We start from the raw sequence: 20,602 nt of genomic DNA, 5'->3' as shown, positions 1-20,602 counted from the left end.
ACTTTTAAATGTTGGTAGCATAATTGTTTTCTCTGACAATTCAACTCTGAACGCAAGAAAAGGAAGTTAATAGAAAAGAGGGATAGGCCAGCCGTGGTAGCTCACGCCTGTAATCCCAGCACTTTGGGAGGCCAAGGCGTGAGGATCACCTGAGGTCAGGAGTTTGAGACCAGCCTGACCAACATGGAGAAACCCCATCTCTACTAAAAATATAAAATTAGCTGAACATGGTGGTGTGTGCCTGTAATCCCAGGTACTCGGGAGGCTGAGGCCGGAGAATTGCTTGAATCTGGGAGGCGGAGGTTGCAGTGAGCCAAGATCGCACCATTGCACTCCAACCTGGGCAACAAGCGAAACTCCGTCTCAAAAACAAAACAAAACAAAAAAAGAAAATGAAAAGAGGGATAGAATACTCAAATCTTCACTGAACAACTCTTTCTAGCATTATATATATAAGACCACAATCTTATTTCAATTATAGGGACTTCTAGACCTGCTTCCAAAAATATATATTAACTAGTGAATCAAGACTCAAAAAACATTTGAGTATGAGGTGAGAAAAACTATATAGCAAGATTATATAACATTATCACTAGGGACTAAAAGAAAACTAAACTCAATAATGAGAAATCCAAAGGATATTACTTCTTCTAAGAAATTCAGTTTTTTGCCATCAAAGTGTTTCTAAGGAATGCTGGAAATGCTAATTAAGAGCATGTGTTCAAATTAACTATACAGCCTAGTGTAGTTCCTCCAGAGAACAGGTCTCCCTCAATCTCAGCAAACGTCAATGAGGTCAACATCTGTGCAGCCAGTATTTATAGTTCTAAGTAATTTAGGTTAATATTAAAAGATATATGTATGTTAGTATTAAATTATCAAATACATTCTGATAATTTGGGTTGAACAAATATGTCTATGTGATTCTCCTGTGTTCTCTTCCAAACCAGTCAAGAGCCAATCCTTAGTCAGTGGAATGGGTGACAGGTGGAAAAGTAGAGAACCAGAATGATGAAAAAATTAACAAGTGTGTTGGGTCAATTATAAATAAGAAAGAGAAGGACTGTTCAGGTTCTGGTAAAAGTATTATTTTGGTAAAGTGCATCACTTAGTAGTTACCTTCTTATATACCATACACTTGGATTAGTAAATCAATGTATAAAGTGCAACTTTTGCTTACGTGAATAAATATTTCTCCTTATGCATAGTTATGTCAATATAATGTCAATATAATTCATGATGAACTTCATAAAGCCCAAACCAAAAAAAACCATAAATACCATAATTTTATAATTTGTTTCTCACCATTAAAACTGACATACTGAAAAATATTAGTGTGATAGGTAACCTTTTATTTCTAGATATTTTAATTATTTTATAACATTTCTGTCTCTGATAAAAATACTACAAACCACATACATTAAGAATGTAATCAATAAATTATATACTTCATAAAAGTCACAATAAAATGTTCATAGGCATATGGATAATAATATATCTTATATATCTTGACAAGTGAGGCTCTTTCTACTTGGTATAGCAAATACAAAATGATTTTATGAAAATCAATTGAACATAAAACTATTAAAACAAGGCTATAAAAGCATTGCTCTCCAAAATTTAAATCTATCCAATAATCTTGTTTTAAAAATTGTGCTGTTTTAGTCTAGAGAGAGTCTGGTCCTTTAAGAAATGAATCCTTAATCTGAGGTACTTGTGAACTAAAGCCATAGTTGGGTAAAAGGCTGAGAAAAATTTATTTTAAAGTATGGATATGAGAGCAAGAAAATAAAAACAGTATGGACGTTTATTAAAAGCGGACTCTTGGCTCTTCCTTGTTCTCTTTTGAGGAATGAAGAAAGGCAAGAGCCTGGAGAGAGGGAAGGTTACTAGAAAAGCGATGGCCTTCCCTTTAACAAACTCCAACAACCTAAAGGAGGAGATAAACTGATGGCAAAAGCAGGAAAAATTAAGAAGTCACTAAGAGATAAGGACTATTTTAACTCAAAGCAAAACAAAGATTTATGTCAAATTACTGGGAGGGACACCAAGAAGAGTTTCAAGGCAAAATGTTAAAGGAAAAAAATGGGGGAAAAAAGGGAACCCACTGTTAAATTATATCTTGGCTATTTTTCTTTAAATTATTCCAAAATAATTATAGTTTTAGCAGCTGATATAGCATATATACAGTTTTTTAGAGCTATGAGTTTGATAAATCAAAGAGGAAACCGGAAGTAATGGCTAAAAAGCAGCTGGGCTCAAACAGAAAACTATCATCTGGAATCTTAGGCAAGAAAAGTCTATAGTTCAAGTTGTATGACCTGATATGACTTCTTGGTATCCTTTCTTGTTTTTTTTGTTTTTTTTTTTTTTTTTTTGAGACAGAGTCTCACTCTGTTGCCCAGGCTGGAGTGCAGTGGCGCGATCTCAACTCACTGCAACCTCCACCTCCGAGGTTCAAGCGATTCTCCTGCCTCAGCCTCCCCCCAAGTAGCTGGGATGAGAGAATCGCTTGAACCCGGGAGGCAGAGGTTGCAGTGAGCCAGGATTGTACCACAGCACTCCAGCCGGGGCAACAGAGTGAGACTCTGTCTCAAAAAAAAAAAAAAAAAAAAGTAGTAAGTATCCTCCCTTTTTTGAAAGAAATATTCTTCTGAAAGCCAAAACCACAAAATCAAATGACAGAGTGACAGCAAATGTCAACTGTAATTTTCAATGATATTAATAGCTAAGGACATTGCAAATAATCAGTTCCTATACTTTCTACGGCATGAGGAATTGAACAATAAAAGTTCTGCTTACCATTCTCAACATGGGCAAGCCTGTGCATGAGAGGTAGCCAGACAAGGCACTGGGGAGGAGGGTCAGCCATCATCGTGTCTAAAAACATATTTAGCATTATCTTTCTCTGTAAAAAGAAGAAAAACAAATATACTTTAAATTTTTAAACAATTTCCAAACTCCAAGTTTAAGTTAATTTAGGATTTTTCCCATCCAAGCTTTAGTGAATTATATGGTAAATTTCACAGCAAAATAAAATATTTCACATTTCTACAGACACTACTACATGCTGTACTTTACACTACTACTATTAGTATATTTAAATGTATTTCCACATACATTATTTTATTTTAGTCAACTATATAAGGTAAACTAGGTTAGAAATGACTATCTTCACTTTACAGACAGGAAAATAAAGCATTTAAAGGTTTTGTAGTGGCCTGGCCCAAATCAGACACAAATCCAAGACTGTCCTTCGAGTTACTATTTCTGCTACCCAGTGGGGGAGAGAAGACAGCCCACACCCGAGTATAAAGCAACATCAACGAGAGCGGGCACTGTGGCTGGTTGTCCACCATATTTCTAGCTCTCCTAACAGTGCCTGACATGTATCTGATAAGTAACTATTGAAAAAATAGTCGTAATTTGAAGGGCAAACACCTAGACATCATTTAACAACTTTCTCATTTACAGAACAGAAAAGAGAAGCTTAAATAATTTGATAAAATCACAGAGGTAGTTATGATAAGGATGAGATTGGAACCTACATGTCCAAATGCCCATCACAATGCTCCTGTTATACCATCGCCCTAGCTAGACTGCATTTGTCTGTTCTATCTTTATTTCTCTTTTTAACAAATATATAGTAAGCTTCCACTGTATATGAAACACTGAAATAATATGTCCCACGTAGACACCAAATTAGAAAGCAGTCTAGAAAGATAAGATAGAAATAGAGTTATATAATATAGAGAGAACAAATTCTCCACAGTATTTCAAATTAATGAATTTTCTTTTTATTTTCTCCAGCCCACATGATACCTTTCCAGCTCCAAAGAAAAAGGAAAAAGGAGCTGAAAGTCCAGGGTCACCCAACTCAACAAGAGAGTTCCATGACCGTAACCCAGACATGAAAACCTCGCTTCAAATTGTTCCAAAAGAAGAGCTCAGACAACAGGACACACACTCAGCAGGTGCATGGCCGTTGGCTGCCTCCTCCATGTCCTGGTCCCACCACTCAGAGGCAGGATGGGGTCTGGGGTGAAGCCAAAAGCGTACCCAGAATTTCACCTTGCTCTCTCCCAAGTAACTGTGTTCCCAGCCCCACAACTTTCTTAATGTGAAGAACAGGATATAAAACATATGGGCATTTCCCCTTACAACGTTTAAAGGGGGGAAGGTAGAAAAGATAAAATTGGTTAGGGCTGACCTAAAGATATTGCTGGCTGATTACAAAATAACTCTGATTTTTACCACTAAAAATATATATTTAACACAAACCAGAAGCAAGGAGTGAAGACACTGTGGTGCTTAGCCTGAAGGACGGAGGCCCCCAGGGCTGCCATTGGACCCACCACCGGACCCTCCCAAAAAGAGTTCCTGTCTTGGCCGGGCACAGTGGCTCACGCCTGTAATCCCAGCACTTTGGGAGGCTGAGGTGGGCAGATCACGAAGTCAAGAGATCGAGAGCATCCTGGCCAACATGGTGAAACCCCATCTCTACTAAAAATACAAAAATTAGCTGGGCGTGGTGGCAGGCGCCTGTAATCCCAGCTACTCAGGAGGCTGAGGCAGGAGAATCGCTTGAACCCGGGAGGCGGACGTTGCAGTGAGCCAAGATCGCACCACTGCACTCCACCCTGAGCAAAAAGAGCGAAACTCCATCTCAAAAACAAAAAACAAAAAACAAAAAGAGTTCCTATCTCACAAGGCTCGAGACGAGACAGACTTATTCCTCTGCATCTTTCTGGCAACTGAGAGAATCTTGATTCCAGTATATGTAAACTGAGGTCATTCTTATTGAGAATAATCTTTAAAATAAGAAACTGGTAAATGGGGAATAGAAAAGGGAGGTAGAGTAGAAGGCACAACAGGAAAGAAGCTGTGCAATAAAAATCTGGAAAAGACAAGAGAGCCAAGGGACAGTCTCACCTCCAGACAGCCTGCAGGCCAGCAGGAAGTAGTTAAGTAATTTGACAGTTCCTCAATTTAACTTCTAATATGGAACTACTCTGGGGGTGGGAGGAGCTGAGAGCTATGCAAAAGGGCTGACAGAACAATTGGCGGTATGGAGCTGCCATTCAAAGGGCCGCTACATATCACTGAGCACTGATGGTGAAGCGTGAGAAGTGCCTACTCGAATAGGCTAAAGAAAGGTTATCCTAAGTGTTTTCCATCTCAGGATCCAAGAATACTCTTGTTTGAGACCTTGGTGGAATATGAGAGGAACCAGAGAATGACATTAAAAACCATAATGCCACCTAACATTTGAATAGAGGAACAGATATGGAAAATGCCTCTATGGACGTGCAAATAACCAACAGATCAAGATAAAGTCAAAACTGTCTATTTAAAATTATTGAGATTGGCCAGGTGTGGCAGCTCACACCTGTAATCACAGCACTTTGGGAGGCCAAGGTGGCCAGATAGTTCAAGGCCAGCCTGGCAAAAATAGTGAAACCCCATTTCTACTAAAAATACAAAAATTAGCTGGGTGTGGTGGTGGGTGCCTGTAATCCCAGCTACTTGGGAGGCTAAGGCAGGATAATAGCTTGAACCCAGGAGGCAAAGTTTGCAGTTAGCCAAGATATCACCACTGCACTCCAGCCTGGGTGACACAGTGAGATTCCATCTCAAAAAAAAAAAATATATATATATATATACACACACACACACATATATATAAAAAATATATATGTGTATATATGTATATATACACATACATATAATAAAATTATTGAGATAGAAGAAGATGCTAGAAAACTTTTAGCTAGTAAAAAGTGGCAAACAAAATTAAATGTATCATATCCTTTGTCATAAATTTATTCTTTTTTTTTTTTTTTTTTGAGACAGAGTCTTTCTTCGTCATCCAGGCTGGAGTGCAGTGGCGCGATCTTGGCTCACAAAGTTTAATATTTCTATAGCTTACATGTGTTAAAAATTACCTTTTTATAATACTACTTTCTCTAAAAAGTTTTGATTTGCCTACCATGGAGGTTTTTTTTTTTTTTTGAGACAGAGTCTCACTCTGTCGCCAGGCTGGAGGGCAGTGCAGTGGCCCAATCTTGGCTCACTGCAATCTCCGACTCCCTGGGTCAAGCAATTCTCATGCCTCAGCCTCCCAAGAAGCTGGGTTTACAGGCACGTGCCACCACACCCAGCTAATTTTTGTATTTTTAGTAAGACGGGATTTCACCATGTTGGCCAGGATGGTCTCGATCTACTGACCTCATGATCTGCCTGCCTCCGCCTCCCAAAGTGCTAGGATTACAGGCGTGAACCACTGCACCCAGCCATGGAGTTTTTCATAAATCTTCAAGATGACAAGGTAGAATTAGATTTTGGTATCTCAGAAGACTCATAAATAAACTCAGGATCAATCTCCAAAAGTTGTCCTAAAGTCACATCATATGTGACATTTTCCAAAAACACGAGGAATGAACCTAGCAAAGCCATGTCCAAGCACTCCGTCATCCACCAACCAAGTAATCTGGAAAAAATCACTGAACATCTCTGAGTTTCAGTTTTCTCATCTTTCAAGTGCTAAAATAGCAGTTCTCAGTGTGATCAGGGGACCCCTGGAAGGTATTTAAACATTTTCATGGAGTTTTGGAGTATTTCATAATAATACTATGACATTATTGGTCTTTTTCAATCTCATTCTCTCAAAAGTATACAGTGAGGTTTTCCAGAGACAATGTGACAAAGCCACAATTATCTGAAAAGGCTATTAAAAGACTCTCCCTTTCCCAACTATATAGCTGTCTGGGGCCAAATTTTCTTCCAAATTTTAACCAAAACAGCATATCACAACAGATTGAATGGATAAGCAAATATGGGAATCCATGTGTCTTCTATTGAGGCAAATATTAAAGATGTGCAAAAATATAAAACCATGGCACTCTTCTCACTAAATTTTTGTTTTGAAATAGTTATTTTTCATAAAAATGTTATTTATATTAACATATAATAGGTTCATCAATGTTATTTTAAGTGACTTAATTTTATTTCTTAACTTTTTTTTCTTTTTTTTGAGACAGAGTCTTGCTTTGTTGCCCAGTCTAGAGTACAGTGGCTAGATTTTGGCTCACTGCAACCTCTACCTCCCAGGTTCAAGCAATTCTCCTGCCTCAGCTCCCAAGTACCTGGGACTACAGGTGTGCGCCACCACGCTCGGCTAATTTTTGTATTTTTAGTACAGATGGGGTTTCACCATGTTGGCCAGGCCAGTCTTGAACTCGTGACCTCAAGGGATCCACCCACCTTGGCCTCTCAAAGTGCTGGGATTACAGGCGTAAGCCACCATGCCCAGTCTCAATTTTAACTTCTAATATGGAAATATTGACAGATTTAACCCATATAAATAAAAACTCTTTGGGGTCCTCAATAATTTTTACAGTATAATGAGGTCCTGAGACCAAAAATTTTGAGACCTGTTAGGAGAGGTTTCCCATCTCCAGAATTCCAGGACTCAATAAATAATTTTATGAAAGGTAGGTTGGTTCTTTTTGTCCCTTATCTTTTTATTTTGTTTTTGCTCTTGAGTTGAACACATTCTTTGCATTTTTCCTTATTTTTAAGAGCTTAATATTAATACAAACTATAATAAAATGTAAATCATGCATTCCCACAATTCTCATTTTTCTCTGTTTCTCTCCAGATGTATATATACTTCTACATACTTGTGAACAGAATAGATATAAATATATCATCTATTTTTTCACTTAACCTATTAAACATTTTGTTTTGTACAAATTCTTCATTTCTAATCCTTTTAACAGCTACCTAATCCACTGAGTGAAACTACCATGATTTATGCCTCCCTCTATAAAACACAGACTGCTTTTATCATTGGACGCAGTCTCATATTTTTTCTTAGAAACAAGTGTTTCTGTTTGCTGCTCTCTGTTACTCTAATCTAGACTGACAACTATTACCCTATAGGCCATTCTCACTTCCCTTCCTCCACCCTTGACTACCTCTTCTCATTTTTAAAAGGGGAGAGGAGTAACCCCTTAAAAATGAAAAATCCAGTATCAATAAAATAACATGAGAAAGTAAAATAATTTAGCAATAGATCATCATTGCTACAGTCTCCAACTTCATCATTTCCAACAAAAACTCCTATTATGTGCAACATATAAATATTTACCCATTGCCTTATCATTTAAACAATGGATGACATTTAGTTAACTGTCTTGAAAGGGACACTGCTAAAGTTTTCAGGTTAAAACATTTTTATGCAAACTTCTGAGTATAGTTATAGAGATATTTTATCTGACAAGGGCAAACACACATTAATCAGAGTTACAGCTGTTGTAACTGAAAGGGGCAGCCTTTCAATTATTCTCACACTGAATTTCCCCAAATCACAGATTTATTTTGGACTCTGAAAATAAGAGTAACTTATAATGACAAAATAATATAATGTTACTGTGCTTTTTATTAGAGATATTTTTATTTGTTATGGATAAAGGAAAGATTAGGAAAACTTCAAATATTCTGAAATATTGTATTTCTCTCATTGCAAAGATTATTTCCTTTGAGAAAATCATGGAATAATATTGATGAAAACAAGGAGGATGCAAGTACATTATGAAGTTTAAGCTTTCAATTAGAATTCAAACCAAAATTACTAATTTTCTCATGTCACACTTAATTTAAAATCCTTCAATTAAGGTCAGGCGGCCGGGTGTGATGGCTCACACCTATAATGCCAACACTTTGGGAGGCTGAGGCGGGTGGATCACCTGAGGTCAGGAGTTCGAAACCAGCCTGGCCAACATGGCGAAACCCCCGTCTCTACTAAAAATACAAAAATTAGCCAGGTGCAGTGGTAGCTGCCTGTAATTCCAGCTACTCAGGAGGCTGAGGCAGGAGAATTGCTTGAACTCAGGAGGTGGAGGTTGCAGTGAGTCGAGATCGCACCACTACACCCAGCCCAGGCGACAGAGCGTGACTCTGTCTCAAAAAACAATGTTTAAAAAATCATTCAATTAATCCAGGAAATAGTAAGCATCCATTGTTTTCCAGACACTGTCAGTCACTGGGGATGGAAAGCTGAAGGACAGCAAGGTCCCTCCCTTCAGGGCATAACTGAGCTGTAGGTAACATGTTATGGGAGTAGAGAAGAGGACACAATCCTAGGGTGAAAGATTAAAAACATCAAAGAAGGAGGCACATTTTCACTGGGATGTGGAATCTGAAGCCTTTTTTGGAGGAGAGACAGAAAGTCAGGGGTTACTGGCATTTCAGTGAGAACGAAGAATATAAACAAAAAGTTTGACTACTCTGACTCACTCAAAACAGGTCACTCAAAACCAGAGAAATGCAAATCAAAACTACACTGATAACATTTCTCACCCATCAGATTGGCAAAAATTCAAAAGTTAGAAACATGTGCCTTGGCCGGGCGCGGTGGCTCAAGCCTGTAATCCCAGCACTTTGGGAGGCCGAGACGGGCGGATCACGAGGTCAGGAGTTCGAGACCATCCTGGCTAACACGGTGAAACCCCGTCTCTACTAAAAAATACAAAAAACTAGCCGGGCGAGGTGGCGGGCGCCTGTAGTCCCGGCTACTCGGGAGGCTGAGGCAGGAGAATGGCGTAAAAACCCGGGAGGCAGAGCTTGCAGTGAGCTGAGATCCGGCCACCGCACTCCAGCCTGGGCGACACAGCGAGACTCCATCTCAAAAAAAAAAAAAACATGTGCCATTGGCAAGGCTATGGAGAGACAGATGCTTTCCCACAATGCTGAGGGGGACTTAAACAGTGCAACCTCACGGCCCTGTGGCGACAGATCCCATGGTATGCTAAGGGTAGGAATAGGCGAGGGATGGGGTAGAGCGGGAGCAGTCAGGAATGGAGGTGAAAACACAGGTTGTGGTTGGATTGGTGAGAGCCATGACGTCATGATAAGAACCTTATCCAGCAGGTCATGAGGAGTGAGTCAAGTTTTTTATGAAAAATAAGGACATCAACAGAGCTGCATTGCAAAATGATGATTTAAACTCAAATTTGCTTATGATTGAAAGGAATAATAAAAGCAGCATCTGAGAAAGCACACTCCTCTTCCTGAGGCTGCCACTGAGCCACTGAATAAAGTGACGAGGAGACCAGGGTCCTTTGTTTTTTGGGTGATGAATTTTTCTGCTTTATTTGAGTACTAGTGAGTCATACATAAGGCAGTAAGGCAGAGGAGACGTCGCAAGTCCAGAACGGGACTGCACACTGGACTGTGCCACCAATGAACACCAAGAAGGGCCTGGACCAACAGCCCCACATCCCACAGGCTGGGGAACTTCTTTCAGCTCATGAATCATCAGTGGGGAAGCTGGGGGTGCTTTCCGAGAGCATGTGGACAGCAAGTACTGCTAACAAAAATCCTTTTCTAAAAAGAAAACAATCTTGAAGCCACTTGTCATTTCTATGTAAGGATTCATTTAGTAAGACACTCTCTCCTTCACAGGCCCAACTGGAACAAAACCTCACTTCTAGGTCTCTACAATTTTGTTCAATCTAATTATGCTAGTGAGACAGGCCTCATTACTATAGAGACCTGATCATAATAAAACCCATTCTACACCCTGTATTTCATCCCATCTAAGATGCACTTATAAGATCACTTGTAAGATACACCATTATTTTTTTTTCTACCCTTAAGAAAGAAAAGCACTCAGCCAATTAAACTAACTCAATGACTTAATTAACCATAATCCTTCCTGACATGTGAATTGGTCACACCAGCCTCTTGATGAACTGAAATTCCTTTCATCTATTCAGGGGAACTTGGCAGTTTAGTCTACCTTCAGATGCAATGCTTTAGTGTGACAAGAAATTATTTTGGTTATATCTCAGTAATAAAAAAAAATGCAGCTTCATCTATTTGGGGATATCCTCCTTTTTAAAAAGGCTCTATAAAGCCTCATTTAAAAAAAAAAAAAAAAAAAGGCTCTATAAAGCACCTGGTTGTTGCTTTGCAAAATAATACAGAATTCCTCCAATGCTGAATATTTGTTTCACTAACATCCAGTGTTAGTGAAACATTCCCCTCTATTCTGTCCATGCCTTTCTGCGTTTATAACAACATTGTGTTTAATGCCAAATCCCAGTATACTCTTCTGAGAACTTTTTTTTTTTCTTTGAGACGGAGTCTCCACTTATTGCCAGACTGGCTGGCAGATCGTGCAGTGGCATGATCTCGGCTCACTGCAACCTCTGACTCCTGGGTTCAAGTGATTCTCTGGCCTCAGCCTCCTGAGTAGCTGGGACTACAGGTGCATGCCACCATGCCCAGCTAATTTTTGTATTTTTATTAGAGATGGGGTTTCACTATGTTGGCCAGGATAGTCTCGATCTCTTGACCCTGTGATCTGCCAGACTTGCCCTCCCAAAGTGCTGGGATTAAAGGCATGAGCCACTGTGCCCGGCCTCCAAGAATATTTTAAATGACAACACATGTAGTGCCAAAAGTGGACACAACTCAGTTGAAGTGACAACAAATGATCAGCTATGATCAAGTTCACGCATGTGCAGGAAATGACAGCCCATCATAACCACGGCCTAACCAACTGCAATGGTGTGAGGTATCATTGGCTATGTATCTCGACATCAGAAATATTAAGATGTGAAAAAGTATCTTCAAATCAACGAAACACTACTAATCCACACCAAAGTACACAGTAGCAAAGGGCTGCTAATGGAGATTATAAAATCTCCTTAATTAGAATACCTATGAAATAACACATATAGATACACGTGCCAGGCAATGCTTGCCAAACTCTATTCAATGTCCAGGAAAACAAAGTCAGAACATCCAGAAGATGTCTCACTTCAAAGCGAGGAGAAAAGTCATTTCACTACATAGCTGGAGAGAGTATTTTGTCAAATGTAATCAGAGGACACCTCCAGGCATGAAATATTCTTGCTATTCTTAAAATTAACCAGCAATAGTATAATCCCATTTTTATACAATTGCCACCGCCTCGGTGAATCAACGGAAATGTGGCATGGTGTCAAATAAAGTGTTACCAACAGTATCTCCTGCATACATTGATTGTAAGAACGTTATCTACTCTCCTATCTGCTCATTTCTCCTCCCTCTCTCTCCATTCTTTGCTTATTCAGGTTTCTTTTCCTTTTCTTTTTTTTTTTTTTTTTTGAGATGGAGTCTTGCTCTGTTGCCCAGGCTGGAGTGCTGTGGTGCCATCTTGGCTAACTGTAACCTCTGCCTCCCGGGTTCAAGCGATTCTCCTACCTCAGCCCCCTGAGTAGCTGGGACTACAGGCGCCTGCCACCACACCTGGCTAATTTTTGTATTTTCAGTAGAGACAAGGTTTCATCATGTTGGCCAGGCTGTCTTGAACTCCTGACCTCAGGTGATCCACCCGCCTCGGCCTGCTGGTATTACAGGCATGAGCCCACGGTGCCCAGCCTCAGGTTTCCTTTTCATAAAGATAGGCATCAAATTAAAAATTGCCTGCAAGATGGGTTGAACTCTTCAAACTAAAGTCAATATTGTTACAGGATTCCTGGGGTGATGTTTTTCCGCTGGAAATCTCTGTGGCCCGTGGCACCTTTGCCCGAGTTTTGCTTGGGCCCACTGGACTCGTTCCACCCACTTGGCCTGGCAGGCTGCACTTGGCTCACACTATCAGCCTGGATCCCACGCCTGCCAAGGGTGAGCCAGGCGCAGAGCAGTGAAGGGAGTGTGAGGGAGTGTGGGGTCCGGCCACTACGCACAGCCAGGCATTCCAGCTGAGGGGGAGCAGGCAGCTCCAGGCACCAGCGCGGGCGGTGGCTCTCTGTGAGGCTGCACTGGACCAGGCGTACTGCAAGCTACTTCCACAGCTGGCACCAGCGAACACGGTGGCACCCAGAAGCTTGGAGATGCCAGGAACCGCAGAGCCCCAAGGAGGGTGTTACAGCCCTGGCTTGGGGAGCTCCTACGTTTAGGCTCCCCAGAGGGGTACAGCTCTTTTCTCCTTTCTTCTTCTTGTTGTCCAAAACATGGCAAGCAAGGGGTATATTTCAGCCCTGTTTACGTTACAGCTCTTTTAGACCTGCCATTTTGTGGGTCCCGAGTTCTTGTCCTGTACCCAGGAAGAATGAGGTATGTGGACAAGTGGAGGGTAAGCAAGGCAAAGAGGAGCTTTATTGAGCAACAGAACAGTTTGGAGGAGACTCGCGGTGGGTAGCTCCTCTCCACAGTCGGAGTGTCCCGACAAGTGTTCAGCTCTTGGCAGAGAGGAGATCCTGGAGTGGGTAGGTCCTCTCTGCAGCTGGTTGTCCGGACGTCTCTTCAGCTCTCAGAAGAGAGAAGACCCTGGCAGGCTAGCTCCTCTCTGCAGCTGGTTGTCCCATCATCTCTTAAGCTCTTAGCAGACCGGAGACTCTGGGGTGGGTAGCTCCTGTCCACAGCTGGTAGTCCCGTCATTTGTTCGAGTTTGGTTGAGTTCAGGGCTTTTATGGGCCTTAAAGGGGAGGAAGTACATGCTGACTGGTCCATGGTGGCCATGGGTGGGCCTGGAAAAAGCACAAGTTCTCACTCCAGTCCACAGGACTGGCAGCCGGACCCCCAGGCTTCAGACCGTCCCTGGCTTGAACGTGGGGCTTCACCGGGAACTCAGGCTCTTCTACCCAGGGGCCTGTCTGCCTCCTACTGTTCATGGCACCCAGGTGTTCATGCCGAAGGGCACCTGCAGGCCAGTTCCAAGATGCCCTCAGCCCCCCGTGGCTTTCCTCCCATGCCTGTCAGTGCCCAAAGTCTGGGAGGGCTGAGGTGGCAGGCGCCGGCATGTCAATGCTGCCCCGAGCGTGTGCACACCTGGCCAGGCTGCAACAGTGCCCAAGCTTGGCCTGAGCCTCGCTCTGACACTGGAGCAGGCGTTGGGAGCAGGGAGAGGCCAGGCAGTGGGAGCAGACACCTCCAAGCCTGCGGGGGCAAGGGCAGCCTTCCCAGGCCCCTGACAGTGCAGAGATGCCCGGTCTGCAGCCATGGCTTGACTGGCTGCAGCTGCACCTGGGGAAGGCCAAGCTCCCACCCTGTCAACTGAGAATAGGGCGGAGCTTCGGCCTGTTCCTGGCTCCCGCCAGCTCTATGGAGCAGGCAACCCTGTCCCACAGCCTCCCCCAATGCAGCCAGCACTGTGGCAGTGGCCGTTCTAGACGGGCCACAGATGCCATCAATATGAAGATCTAATAAATAACAAATAGCATCTCCTTTCTAAGGAGAAATATTGCACTTTTCAGAACCCTAAAGTTCTGAAACTTTGGGGAGAAATTTAAACACATTTACTGCTTATTTTAAGTAACTTTTAAGCCTTGAAAGTCAGTCAGTTAGTTTGTAAACCCTGAAGAATGTTAATATATCTGGGCTACTCACCAAAGTATTAGTCTTGGGGTGCTATAACAGTACTGTACTATGTTCAGATAATAATCACAATCACAAATTTGCAATGACAATTTTTCTATTATTACAATTCTTAAAAATATATCAAAGTAGAGAGAATAGTATAATATGCCCACCCCAGCCAGGCACATTGGCTCACACCTGCAATCCCAGCACTTTGGGTGGCCGAGGCAGGAGAATCACCTGAGATCAGGAGGTCGAAATCAGCCTAGCCAACCTGGTGAAACCCCATCTCTACTAAAAATACAAAAATTAGCCGGGCGTGGTGGCAGGCACCTGTAATCCCAGCTACTTGGGAGGCTGAGGCAGGAGAATCACTTGAACCTGGGAGGCAGAGGTTGCAGTGAGCCAAGATTGTGCCAATGTACTCCAGCGTGGGCAACAGAGTGAGACTCCATCTCAAAAAAAAAAAAAAAAAACCTATCCAGCTTCAACAGTTCTTAACATATGACTAATTTGGTTTCATTTTTGCTTTTACTTTCCCTCCAACCTTCATTATTTTGGGGCAAATTCTAGACATACTATCTCTTCAATTAACTTTTCCCCAATTTTTTAAAAATAATGGACATCCAGGATGCTTCCGGATTGGGGCTAGTATGAATATAGTTGATAAGAGCACCCCTGAAAAGTCTTAAAACCTAGGATTAGGTTTTAATTTAATTGCTAGGTCATGAGGAGGTGTCAGATTAGTTTTATTAAGAAACCACCAAGGCTTCTTGCAGTTTGTTGAGAGTACTGGATGTTCCAAATATCTTTACCAATACTTGAAATCAGTATTTAATTTTAGCTATCCTAATAGATGGGTTCTGCTGAATTAACCTCTTGTGTTTTAAAAACAACTAAATTACATAATCCACAGACTTTATTTTGGGTTAGTTTTCCAAGCCAAAAAAAAATGTGTTTTAAAAAAGAATTAAAACTATATTAAAATAAACCAATGTGTAATTCTCTTCATATCATTAAAAAAAAATTTCTGCTGTAATGTGTTACATTAAGAAAGAAGCTAAAATTTCTTTACATCAAAATGCTGTAACAAAAAGATGTGCAGAGTACAACACTGTGGACTTAAAAATCATAAGGCATATGAGGAAAACAGAGTTGGAACAACCACTAAAAATCTAGATGGCTTTGTAAAAACAAAAATTATTTTGTTTGTAAAAATAGAGGACAAACAAAATAATCGGCCCAACTAAATCCCCCCAGGCGCATGCACTGAAGTCACTGTCAGATGGTGTCTTTCCACCTTCAATCCTGAGCCACTGATTTCCTTCTTCGTGAGGCGAGCACACAACTTCCAAAACAGATCGGTTTCATCAAAACTAGGTATTGGATCCAGGGGAAAGCTTAATTCTGTCCATCGATCATGTGAGCACAGGAGCAAAACGTCTTCACAGCCTCTTCACTCAGCTGCAGCTTCATCATCACAGCACTGCACGAGGCAAAGCAGCTCATGGGTCCTTGAAACCAGTCACTTCTCTCCCTAAAGGAAGGTACTGCAAGATTTTCACCCTCTTTCTTAAAATAGTCATACTTTCTCTTTAATTGTGATCACTTTTTTGTTCAGCACAGAACATCAAAATGCTGGGGAAAAGTGCATATGAAAAAACAACGCAATTTCTAATTTGTATCAACATTGTTTTCTATCTGATTCCCATTAAGGAAACACATACTGAAGCAAAACAAACTGAATGAGAAAAGCCCATTTTCAAAAAGGAACGAAAAACTCATTGAACTTAACTCTTGCAGCATGAAACTTTGTCCAAGCTGTCTCATTTCTTGGTCAATATATCAGTATATTCTATGAGTGATTTCTATTTCCTCTGAGGGTTTTTTTTTTTTTTTTAACATTTTCATGGACTGGAATAAACTTCTCTTTTCCAAATTTGACACATACAAAAACGCAGATTGATTTTTTTTACAGGAATATGAATGAAGCAGGTAAAAAGTAATGATCACGTTGTGAGTTCAAATGTATGTCATAAGGTTAATTTGCAGAATCCTAGATAGCATTCTTAGAATTAACAACTGTACTTTTTAAAATTTCTTCAACACTTTAAACTGTTATTCCAACACCAGATTCTCATCGGAATACTCACGTTGCAATTAAATTAAAGATTAGGTTTAGTACCCCCACATAACTGTCATCCATTTCTCAATGTTCATCACTGAATAGTTCTTTGTGTAAATTCCCTTCCCCGTTCCAATACGGTTTTGCTTAAGAGTACCATTCCAGAACTTGATCCACTTTAGCCTGACCTCCAGGAAGCATCTTGTGTGAAAAGCCATGTGAACATCATACACAAGATTACCCCAGAATATTGTGTGGGCCACCATGGAAGGTGATGATACCTCTAAGGCAGCAGCAGGAGCAGCAGTGAGAGGGGCTCCGAGCTGTGACTTCATCATACTCATCTTCACTTACATCCCTGAAGGGCACATTAATACCTGAAGGGCATTCTTGTACCAGGATTATGTTCAGATAACCTCATATCATTTGAAAACGCGTATTTGGAGGGTGGGGGTGGGGGGAAATCTGAACTATGTTTCATTAGAATAAACTGAAGCACAGAGATATTTTTAATATGCTAAAAGCTGATGCTGATTGCCATTTATGCTGAAAGAAAAAATAAACAGTGCATACAGGCAAATCTGCACAAAACCAATCAGGCAAAGTGTACGCAAATTTGGGAAGAATATCTCCTCAGATGTTACTAAAAATAATTCTCCATTATCATGGGTGCCACCTTCAATGCTAAAGCTGAATAACCTCTAAAGAAACTAAAAACTGAAAGTCTGAATTCAAATAACCATGAATTCTTAAGTTAAAATGTAAAAAAGTGTGTAGGTGGGGAGGGGGCCATGTGTGTATGTGTTTTTCGTTCTTTTCTGAATCAGAGTATCACAGGTCAGGAGGATCTAGCTTACAACATCCTTTCAGTTCTCAAACCTTTAAATGTGTTCCTTTTATAGTTTAGCTTTTTATCTTTCAACAATTTTCAGACTTACAAAAAGGTTCTCAGATTACCAAAAAATTCCCATTTTCCCTGAACCAAGATTCCTCAAATGTTAACACTGCAGAAGGATGCTCCTTTATCCTTAAATAGTTCAGATCAAATTTTTTAAAACACAGGACATGCTCTTAAATAATGACGTACAAATATCAAAATCAGGAAGTTAACATTCATTGATGCAATACCATGATCCAGTCTATAAACTTTATTTAGATTTTTCCAATTGTCCCAATAACGTCCGTTATAGCAACAGAAAATCCTGGCTTGTGAGTTCATTCAGTTTTTCACGTCTCTTTAAACTCTTTTTACGTAGAACATTTCTTCGTCTTTTTTAATCTTTCCTATTATTGACACTTTTGAAGCGTAAAGGCCAGTTAGGTTGTAGAAATTCCTTCATTGGAGTTTGTCTGATGTTTTCTTGGGATGAGATTCAGCTTATGCTTTCTTGGCAGGAGTTACCGGAGAAGCGATATTGAGTACTTCTCAACGCGTCCTATCAGGAGGCAGGCGGTATCAGTTTATCCCTTTAGTGGTGATAGGGATTTTGATCACTTGGTAAAGTGATATCTGATCAGTTTCTCCACTGCAAAGTTACTATGTTCTTTTTGTAATTAATAAATATCTTATGGGGAGATACTTTTAGACTATGTCAATATCCTGTTTCCATTAATTTTTTTACCTATTAGTTTTAGCAAAATGTTTTTAAATTCCTTTCGAGAACTTTCTAGGTAAGTTTAACATTAAGCTTCTTTTATCTAATCTCTACCTTAACAAATGGATGCTGCAGCCAGTGTCTATCCTCTGGCTGAGGCATGGACACTGGCTGTAGCATCCATTTACTAGGTGTAGACAGTTCTCTGAAGCATGGTTAAGATTTCAGGAACGCACTCATTCCAGCCTCTCGGTCAAAACCACCAGAAGGAAATAAAATCCATCTTTTTCTAACATGAAAATGGTAGTGTACCCTTGAGGGATTTTATACTGGCAGGTGAGAGCTATATAGTGTTCCCTGTCACCAGCACTCAGGAAACAACGCAGTACAGTTACATAGTTTTATATCAAGATTCCCTTATCTCATGGTTTCAAGAACTCCTCTGAAAAAGTAATATATGTCCTGTAACAAAAATGTACACACTTGTTCTTAAACATTTTTCTTTAAAATATTTCATTTTTTTCCAAAAAGACACCCCCCCCACCCCGCCCCCAGTTCCCCCATAAAAGAGTTTTCAGGTGAATTTTTACCCGCCGGTTTTACTCACCCACTCCCCACCACCACCTTTAAAGCTTTTTTCCTCCCCTACTCAAGACCTTACTAGACTGGAAGCAATCTGGCAAAATCTGTTAGAAGGTGAAGAGAGGGAAGAGCGCTCTTCTAGCCCTAGATTCTATAAAACTGTCCTTACCTGCTGTGGAAAACAGGTGCGGACTGAGTGCTCTGTGTAACCAAAAGATGGCCCTTCAAAGACAGCTGTTGGGAGCTTCAGAACTTCCTTCAGAAACTGGTCAAACTTGCTAAATATCATTAAGCCATTGGAATCTGACATCTGGGAGAAAACATCTATGAGAACAAAACCAAATAAAGTCAAGCTATAAGGAAATATCAGCTTTTTATAAATGGCTCTATGTCATTTGTATACCAAACAAAAAGTATCATTAAAAAAGTATCATAAAATTATTGTGACTTTTAGTTAATATTAAAACTATTCTCATCCTTATTAACACTGTGTGGCTACCCTGCAGACGAGGCCCCTCTCTTCTACTCACTTAATATTCTACCTAAACATTAAATCAAATAACCATTAATGTATGACTACCCTACTATTTTTGAGTGTTTAAAACTAGATGATATATAACTTTTATTTATTTATACCTTTGTTCCAAGAAGAATTTGCAGCAGCATATCTTCATCTCTTAGTATCGCCACATGTGTTTATATAAGACATATGTATGATTGAGTATATAAACATATTAGCATCTTGGTGATAGGGTATGAGAAATTGTATTATACTTGTATATTCTGTACTGATGATGTAATGCATGCCTGTGAAAGAACACATCTGAAGGAGCCATAGAGAATATTTAAAATATTTATCTAATGAGTTCCAAAGCAGAATAAAAATAACTCATCTGAACTCTTCTATTCCAAGACACTTTGATACTGTAAGACCCTATTTTTATATTAAGTCAGGTCAAGCAGATGAGAAAGAAGCTTCCAGTAATACTACTACAACTTTATCTGCTTGCAGGGAGTTCCTGTCTCCAATCATTCTTCTCTTCTCATCCATAGTTGGGGAGTAAAAGAAAACTAGAAGTCAAAAGCATTTGACAAGGAAATGTGAATGGTAGAAAACTAGGCAGTTTTTCAATCCATTGAACTTCTTTACAAACAAATTAGTAAGCCAAATATGCATAGAAAAATCATTTCCTGAGGACTTTTCAAACACAGCATTTTGAAGATTCATCCAGCCTGGGCAACATAGTGAGACCTCATCCCTACAAAAAAATTTTAAAAATTAGCCAGGCATAGTGATGTGCACCTGTAGTCCCAGCTACTCAGGAGGCTGGGGTGGGAGGACTGCTTCAGCCCAGGAGGTCAAGACTACAGTGAGCCGTGATACCATGATCACACCACTGCACTCCAGCCTGGGACAGAGTGAAACCTTGTCTCCAAAAAAAAAGAAAAGAAAATTCACATTTTATATATTCACAATGAAGAGGTATAGTAGACATCTATACCTACTTAACAGACATACGTAATGTACATATATGCATTACTTTTTGGGTTCAACTTTGCAGAATTTATACTGAAGCATCAGGTGAAAAAATTTTTAAACACACTTAAAGAAAGATAAAATGTTAGGTTATTGATCCACAGGGTAATTTTTAAGGCAATAGAAAAGAAGAAATTACCAAAGGAATGAAAATATTCAGTGTGAACTCTCATGATTGCCGCTAGTTACAGTTGATGGAAAAATATTAAATACCCATATGGGGGGAAAAATCCAGCAAGAGACTAAAAGATGGCCCTAGTAGAAAGTAAAATAAATTAATTAACAAATACATATTAAGTTCCTATTATGTGATCCAAGTGCAAGCACTGTTATGTGTTTAGAAGCACAACAAAGAAATATGACAGATGGTCCTTATCCCCCAAGACACTTTCAATGTAGCTGGAAAAATAA

At 40.1% G+C, this 20,602-nt stretch overlaps 1 protein-coding gene across 50 annotated transcripts in view; it reads right to left on the bottom strand.

The window, feature by feature from the left end:
- DTNB (dystrobrevin beta) overlaps positions 1–20,602 on the bottom strand; it is a 302,620-nt gene that overhangs the window by 198,781 nt on the left and 83,237 nt on the right. For all 50 annotated transcript variants that reach the window (XR_010580546.2, XR_012422596.1, XR_012422597.1 and 47 more), the window contains 2 exons: positions 18,824–18,978; positions 2,803–2,908 (listed from right to left, as the gene is read on the bottom strand). Coding sequence is in view for 47 of the 50 variants with exons in the window: in XM_074012198.1 (XP_073868299.1) it covers positions 2,803–2,908; positions 18,824–18,978 (261 nt within the window). In the remaining 3 variants the exon portion in view is untranslated. The remainder of the gene's footprint in view (positions 1–2,802; positions 2,909–18,823; positions 18,979–20,602) is intronic.

Source organism: Macaca fascicularis, chromosome 13, assembly GCF_037993035.2.
Source record: "Macaca fascicularis isolate 582-1 chromosome 13, T2T-MFA8v1.1".
Taxonomy (NCBI): Eukaryota; Metazoa; Chordata; class Mammalia; order Primates; family Cercopithecidae; genus Macaca; species Macaca fascicularis.
Note: the sequence above shows the minus strand (reverse complement) of the source record. Positions and strands in the feature narration are given on the sequence as shown.